Below are 7885 nucleotides of genomic sequence, written 5' to 3'. Positions count from 1 at the left end.
AACGCAAGTACTCCCACTACTGTCTGCCCCCGCGCGCACCGGCCGCCGCCCCCGGCCCAGCCCCCGGCCCTGCAGCTCCGGGCCCCGCCGTGCCGCGCGCCCGCAGCACCCTGGACAGCGCCACGTCCGCCAAGTGCCGCCAGCTGAAGGACTACCAGCGAGGCCTGGTGCTCTCCACCGTCTTCAACTCGCTCGAGTGCCTGCTGGGCCTGCTCAGCCTCCTGCTGGTCAAGAACTACAAGTCTTCGCAGGCCCGGCGTGGCCGGCGCGGCCGACGGAGGGCAAGCCGGGCTTTGGCACGGCCGCGGGGCGGCCCTGGGCTTCGCACTCAGCCGCTAGCCTCCCGGGCCCGGCGCGGCCGGAGGGGCAAGAGGGGGCGGCGGCTGCAGCCACGGCCCAGCGAGGCCTCCATCCTGTCCCCAGAGGAGTCCGACTTTGCGGCCCCAGGGGACTGCGCAGGCTTCGCGGCGCACCACGCGGTGTCCTACATCAACGTGGGCGTCTTCCACGCGTTTGATGAGGCGGGGGTGGAGGTGTGCTGCGGCGGACATCCATCCGTGGAGCTGCCAGGGTACTCGCCCTCGGACCCCGATCTCAACGCCTCCTACCCCTATTGCTGCCGGCCGCCCTGCGAGGCATCGAGCCCCTGGGGCCCTAACCCGGCCTGCTGAGACCAGACCTGACCCACGTGGGACACCCGAAAAGGCCCCAGTCCCGCTTTGCTGGGGCTGCGCCTGCGCGGGGCTCCGCACTCTCTGGGGCGGCCCTGTGAGGGCTGAGAGACCTTAGGACGCTCTGGTATTTTCCTTTCTGTGTGAGGAGGTGTCTCCTCTCTGTGTCATTCGTATCCGGACTCCATTTAAAGTTTACAATAAATGTTTGGGGTGGGATCGCCAATCACACTTCTCTTAGGCAAGTCTGTACCCTGGGACCCTGGGACTGCCTTCAGAGGTCCTGGGTCAAAGGGGCAAGAACAGAACACCTAGTGAAAGTGATTTTGAGTGGAGGACCTCGGCTGAGAGAACAGACAAAGCAGTTGGAGCTGTAGGAACAGAAGTGAAAAACCACCAACAGAAACACTTTGTACCCGGATGTGCCTGCTTCTGTCGACACTTTCTTACTGTAAAGCTCTCCATAAACAGTGAAAAATGTTTGGTAAATTTATTGCAATTTGACATTGGTGAGTTCCTTTATTAAACTGGTTGCTAAGTTATTGGAGAATGTTCATCAGCTTGGAATTAGGATGTCTATACTCAAATCAACATGGGGGGTGGTGGCTGAATTGGGTTGGACAAATGCTTTGTTAGAACAGTTGTGTTCTGCTAGTTGGTCAGCTAGGTCCAACCTGTCTCTGAGCTGAATGCTGTGTTTGCAGACACTGATGCCAGACCCCTGCATTTCTATTTTTGGAAACTGGCTGTGTGGTTTCTACTGCAAAGCAGTAGGTTTTATTTTTGGTTAATTCATATGAACAGTCTAATCCTATTTTGGAAAATCACAGTCCTAGCTTTTCTGTAAGGGTAGTTTTCCTGTTAACTGACTAATCTAGTATTTTTGAGTATATAGCATTTCGTTTAATATATACCACTTAAATAGCCTTAATGAATGTGAAGGATATACTTTTAAGTGACTAGGATATGCACGTGACCATTTATACACAATATGAAATTAGTTCCACGACTGGTGTGTCTACATCCTTTTGGTGGGCTGGCTGGGAGCCAGGCAGGCTTGAAGTCTTGGAAAAAGATGATCTGATCTCAGTGTGCCTGGAATAGTGGTACCAGGTAGGTACCACTGGCAGACCAGCTGGGAGCAGTGCTCTGGCCCAAAAGATATGCCTCTTGCCTATGCTAGAGGGGAGCGGTTTCTCTGTTACATGAACACCAGTACCAAGCACTTCAGGCCAGAGGAGACATGGAAATCCTGGGTAGAGTCTTCAGTGTATGGAAGGCTAGTTCTGACTGTGATAAAGCCACCAGGGAATGGCTAAGGCACAGTTCCCAGTTGCAGACCACATGATAGGGCCTTTCCTCAGCTCCCAGATGTCCTGCCCAGAGCTCCCCTGCACCCCTAGTGATTGTGGCCTTCTGGTCCCAGCTGGGACTTGGCTGGGCTGCCCTCTATGTCAAGGCCACTAGAGAAGGAGGAGTCCCACCGTATTTCCATGAAGAATGGTGAGGCCTGCCACCAGCCATGTGTTGGTCTGTGGCGGTAAGAACTAGGCCTACTGATGCTTAGCCAATTTCTTTGAAGTTTGAGGATCTGATCAAGGAGTCAACAGGTTCAGTCCTGATGACTATACTGAACCCACCAGAGGAAAAGCAATTACTCATGGCTAGTTTACTTGGTTCTCACCTATATCAGGCCTTTGTTCTCTTGGGGCAAGTTCAGAAAGGGGGTTTAGCCTGACTCACTGGTCCCACTGTTGGGTCATTCAGCCCAATCCTCCTGATCCAGGTTAGCAGTCTGTTGACCATCAACCTAAGCAGAAATATTACAAATCACAGCAGAAAGAGACTCAAGATACTTTTTCCTATTTGTCAAAATCCAAGTATATCACATTGCCAGGTGTTCCCAACTGAGAACAGAGCCCTCATAGGTGGTTATAGGCCAGTCTCCAGCTTGGTGGGGGGGGGGGTGAGCACAGGATGGCTCCTTGCAGAGGCAGCCTATGTGGAATGAACCTCTGGGTGGCATAAATGTACCAAGTCAATCCTCCTTGGACCTTTGTGTTTTCTGAGGCATTTAGTCTTATGAATTTCGCACAACTCAAAATCTTAGATGCTGCATGAGTTTTTCAAAATCTCTATCAAAGTCAGTGGCCTCTCTAAAGCTTCAGACATTTCTTGGAACAGAAATTTTGCAGAGAGGACTGGGGTGGGGAAAACCAGTGGCCAGGGCAGGCAAATTATGCATATTGTCTGGCCAGAGCAGCAGGGGTAACCTGCATTGTTCCAGGCAGGGACCATGGGCAAATTAGCCTCTTCCTCAAGCCCAACAAACTAGGTGAAGTGTTTCAAGATTTGATGTTCCTAACTCCCAAGTCCACAAATATTGTTAGCTTCACTTTTACAGAGGCAGATATGAGATGTAGAGTAGCAAGGTTTCATTTTTAAAGGTTAATAGAGGAAATAAAATCCCACTATTGCTAAAGTCAGATTCTTATAAAGATCAGTTCTCAGGGAACCTGGCATAGAGCTGCCAACCATCCCTCCTGAATAGACAGTTTCCTGGTACCACCCTACTCTGCACTCCAATTCAGCAGCTTTCATTCATATTTCTCTACGTTCCTGAAGCTTTAAGGCAGTTGTTCAAAGCTGATATTTTGTGTTACCTGGAAAACAAGGCAGGTCTTGGCCTTTCTTCAAGTGGGTCTTATTCTATTTCCTGCCAGGAGTTTATTAGAATTCCAAAATTAGACAAACATATCTTAGCATTTTTACGAGATAAATGCTGAGTTTGTAAAGCATTATTTCTTCAGCAAGAGAAACTGTCCTTAGATCTGAGGACTCAGTTTTAAGGAAATGATACAATGGCACTGTGCATGGACTTGGGCAGACAAACTGTCAAACAAGCCAAGTTTTACTGTAGAATCATTGGATACAGATACCTGGATTTTCATGCATTGCCTTAGAAGGATGCTCTGCCCCAGGTGACATGAAACAAAACCACACAATTAATCATTTAACAACCATTTAATCAGTCAAATGGTTGGTTGTGAATTTCAAAGTGTTGGTGACTGACACTTTACTGACTAGTGTCCTGAAGTAGTGAAAGAGGAAACGTTGATGGACACATGGCCATATGTGTGCACATACACACCAGTACACACATGCTACACAACAGAAAATGTGCACTTTTGCATGCAAGAACATGTACAGATGTATGCATACTCATTAATGAGTATACATACACATGTGCATACCTGCATGTACATGCATAATGTGGTTTCTTGTGGTGTTTGAAGGCCAGGCCAAGCAGCAAGTCTGGGGCATCTGAAACACAAATACAAATGGTTTAGGGCTTTGTGGCCTGGCTGTAGGTCTCTGGCATTGCACCTACTGCTGCAGTTTTATGTCATGGATGAATACACAGGAGCCCCTAAGTTCACCTGTGGGTACTGAGCTACTTACCACATCTAGGTGGGAACAGGCAGGCAGCAAAACCCATCACCAGTATCAGTGCAGCTTAGTGGGTCCATTGTTGGGTGTGCTGGGATCTGGGCAAGGGGCAGGCTGTTAGGCTGCATCCCCAGGTTCCATGCAGGTTTGTGTTGCTCAGACCCTGCAAAATGCAATTCTAGTGCTGACCTCCTTGTGAAGATGGGATCATCCCACAATGTCCCCCAGTTCTCATTTTAGAGGAAAGTAATACCTGGCAGAGACATTAAGAAAAGTGAGTTCTGATGTATAAGTAAACACTAGTGGCATATATACTTGTGTTCTACCTTCTTATCTAAGAGTACTGCTGCAGTCTGAAGTCAACATGTTTAATTTCTAGTGGCCCAATGCCCTAGCTTAATTTTCTGCCTAACCCACAGAAAAAAATCACCCTAAAATGGAGAAAAAATAATTTAGGAAAACAGAAAGCAATTATCCTTATATTTTCAAAACTGAATTCTCCTGAGCAGCTCCTGGGATGGCAGAAGCCTGGCGGTCCTGAGGCAGACATGTTAAACACAGCATTCTTAATTGCTGTGCTTTACACTTTATACCTGTGGGTTTCTCTAAGAGAGTTCCTGATCTTGTGATATTTCACTTTATCAGTCATTGATCCTCAAAGGAATGTCACTGTAAGATAAATAAAATCTCTTTTAAAACATTGTATACAGCCGGGCGTGGTGGCACACGTCTTTAATCCCAGCACTTGGGAGGCAGAAGCAGGCGGGTCTCTGGGGGTTCAAGGCCAGCCTGGTCTACATAGTGAGTTCCAGGCCAGTTGGTGATACAGGGAGACTCTGTCTCAAAAAGACCAAAAAACCAAACCAAACCAAACCAAAACATAGTATACACCACAGAATTTATGCTTTTCTGGCCACCTTCCAGTTTATGGCCAGCTGTGCTGAGGGGAGCCAGAGAGAGAGGCAGAAAGCTACAGGGTCTTCTGGGCCCTTCATTGGTCCCTCCTATAGTGAGCAGTACAGGCGGGTCTCCTGCTTTTCAGGACTCCTGCCTCTCCTCCCATCCTCTAGGTCTCATGCAATGCCTGTAGCACTTCTGTGGCACTTGCTAGGGCCCTACACAGGTTTGGTTTTTCCCTTTGAAGTGGTTTCTAAGTAACCTGCTGTTCTCTTTCTTTATCTCCATTCTTGACGCAACATTTTCCTGAAACATAGGTCAGGTCATGCTGTCTTGACCAGAAACATTCCAGAAGGAAAGAAACTCCTTCACTATGGTTGGCCCAGGGCTGGGGAAGAGCCAATGTGAACTTCTAATGGGGCATCCAGTGAGTTAATAGATGTGAGGAGCTACAGTGATGTTCCTAGCAAATGAAGGCCTGGAGTATATATGGGGAGTAAGGGTCTTATGGAGGAAGGGTCTACAATCAAGTGTGGACATCAGAGGTCAAAGAGGAAGCACAGCACTATGGGGCTAAGGGATGAGATTGACAAATGGATAGGGATGGGAGATTGATGCTGAGGGTGAGACTGAGCCTCAGTGGCATTTTAAGGGGTCCATTTTGTCTTTCTCTGTTAGGGACATGGATTGGGGAGGAGGGAAAACTACCTAGGTGAGAGCAAGCATGCAGGGAGGAGGAAGGAAGGGTCTTGGAAATGAAATGTTAATTGCAGCAGTGATAAGCAGCGGTGGACAAATCCATTGCTCTTGGTGCTTTATGCCATTTACACTGTAACCCTCTTGAGGCCCTGATGTTGTTGGCATCTGGTGTACAGGCAAGAAGGCAGAGAAACTGAAAGACCCCAGCATACCTCAAGGATGCAGTAATAAGACCTTTATCATGTGTCCACCTGTTACGGAAAGACCACTGTGACCAGCCTTGCTGGGGTTCCTTTCTTCATTCACCTTAGTCTAGTTCCTAGAGCCTGTGGCAAGATATCTATATCCAGTACTTTCCTTACTATGCCCTCAGATCAGAGTACCCTTTCCTACTCTTCATCTGGGAAACATGAACATCTTGCTCGTAGTACAGCCTAACAGTGCCTCCTGAGAAGTTGTCAGCCTGTAGTGGCTGCAGCAGTTACTCCCTGATAGGTAGAAATGGCTGAACCTCTAGGCTGGTACTCGGTCAGTCCTGAACCTGTTGGGCAGGCCTGGTCTCCTCTACTCTTTTTTTAAAAATTATTTTTATTTTATGTGTATGGGTGTATTGCCTGCATGTAGATGAGAGCACCCATGTCGTGCAATGCCTGTGGAGGACAGAAGAGGCCGTCGGATCCCCTGGAACTGGAGCTATGGATAGTTCTTAGCTGTCATGTGGGTGCTGGGAGATGAACCAAGGTCTTCTGCAAGAACAACCAGTGTTCTTAACCACTGAGCCGTCTCTCCAGCCCCTCTCCTCTATTCTGTATGGGCAGAAGTGGCAATGTATCTAGAGTGTTCTTAATAGGAGACAGATGGTAGAATACATATGGTAGGATCCACACAATAGGATGCAGGTGTTGGTTGGAGGAATGGGTGAGGCCAGTGGACCAATAGTGACAAAGCATGGGCTTTCTGAAACTCTCAAATGCTTACCGAACTTGGATATTTTGTTGCCTGTAGCATCCACTTGTATTATTTCATGGAGAGCACTCATGAAATACTTACCATGTGCAGTGTTGATGTGGGAACACAAGGTCAGCATAGGAGATGTATGTCTGCTCCCATTTCTGTAGAACCTGGCCAAGTACCTCCATATTCTTTCCCTCCAGCAGTAGAACAGCTCTGAGGTCTCAGGTATATACAGGAAGGAAACTGTCCCACCCTTGAGCAACAAGGCCAAACACACAGTAAGCCATGGACCTGAAAAGACATGCTAAACACTTCAAAAGAAAAAGACGGAGCATTAAAAAGTAATTGCAGAAGGGGAAAAGCTTTCTGAAAATTAATTACATTTGACTTTTTTGCAGATTTTTTTCAGACAACCACAGATAACTGAATAATTTTTCATCTCAGTAGCTTTGGTATTTATCACTCCCCTCTTCAGAGGGGCCACCCTATATGGCCTTTAAGGGGTTTCCAGTCTAGATGAGAGACTCACCAGTGGCTTTAGGCCTGGGACCTCAGAGCATCTCTGGAAAACATGGTGGTGATGCCTGAATTCCTTGGGCTTGTTGCCTGCTTTCTGCAGTACCTCCACACACTCCTGCCCCCAACCTGCTCTTCTTAGGACCTTGGGAGTGTTTCCCTCCTGCTTACCTTTATTCCCTGTCTGCCCAGCTGGAGGTCATCTTCAAATTTTCACATCCTCAATTTCCCTTTTGTGGTACCACGTCCCATGTCTGCAACCCCCAGTCTCTCTGTGGGAAAAGGAACTACCCTCGAGGAGGGTCTGCGGGGGCCTGCCCATCCAGCCCCTCCTGCTTTTTAAAGCGTAATAGGTTATTCTTTCCTAAAATGCGTGACTTAGTCTCTCCCACACTGAAGCTGCCACTGTGCAGCCACCCACTCACACTGCTGCAGGGTGGCACCAAGCTCAGTGCTCTTGCACTCCCACCCTCTCTTCCATCCCCTTTCTTTCCTCAAAGCTCATCCTTTGGTGCTTATTACATGATGAAGGGATGAAGGGGAGGATACTGCAAGAGCCAGTGGGATCTAACTGTGGGTCTTGTATCAGGTCATTAGGGCTAATTGGTCTTCAGGGTATACATGGGGGGGCAGGGCATGACTGTGAGCAGGTCTTTATCTTGAAAACAGCCACTTTACAAGGGGGAAGATGAGACTTG

The 7885-nt window shown here is 48.3% G+C and overlaps 1 protein-coding gene and 1 long non-coding RNA gene across 3 annotated transcripts in view; one reads left to right on the top strand and one right to left on the bottom strand.

Annotated features, from left to right (window-relative positions):
* The window catches only part of LOC115067356 (transmembrane protein 271), a 2371-nt gene extending 697 nt beyond the window's left edge, over positions 1–1674 (top strand). The window contains exon 2 of the mRNA XM_029555097.1: positions 1–1674. This exon is cut by the window's left edge and continues 8 nt beyond it. Within this exon, the coding sequence (XP_029410957.1) occupies positions 1–671 (671 nt within the window). The 3' untranslated portion in view covers positions 672–1674.
* A 106-nt stretch (positions 1675–1780) lies between these two features.
* LOC103724394 lies at positions 1781–7570 on the bottom strand. Of its 2 annotated transcripts, XR_606845.1 has the most exons (4): positions 7359–7570; positions 6768–6924; positions 4134–4284; positions 1781–3995 (listed from the first exon to the last, which is right to left on the bottom strand). It is a non-coding gene; the product is annotated as an uncharacterized LOC103724394 (long non-coding RNA). The 2 variants fall into 2 exon arrangements; XR_606829.1 differs by lacking the exon at positions 7359–7570 and having other exon boundaries at positions 6768–6998.
* Between the last annotated feature and the right edge of the window lie 315 nt (positions 7571–7885).

Source organism: Nannospalax galili, unplaced genomic scaffold (assembly GCF_000622305.1).
Source record: "Nannospalax galili isolate Female #2095 unplaced genomic scaffold, S.galili_v1.0 scaffold1630, whole genome shotgun sequence".
NCBI lineage: Eukaryota > Metazoa > Chordata > Mammalia > Rodentia > Spalacidae > Nannospalax > Nannospalax galili.
The sequence above is the reverse complement of the archived record's forward strand: the minus strand, read 5'-3'. Positions and strand labels throughout refer to the sequence as shown.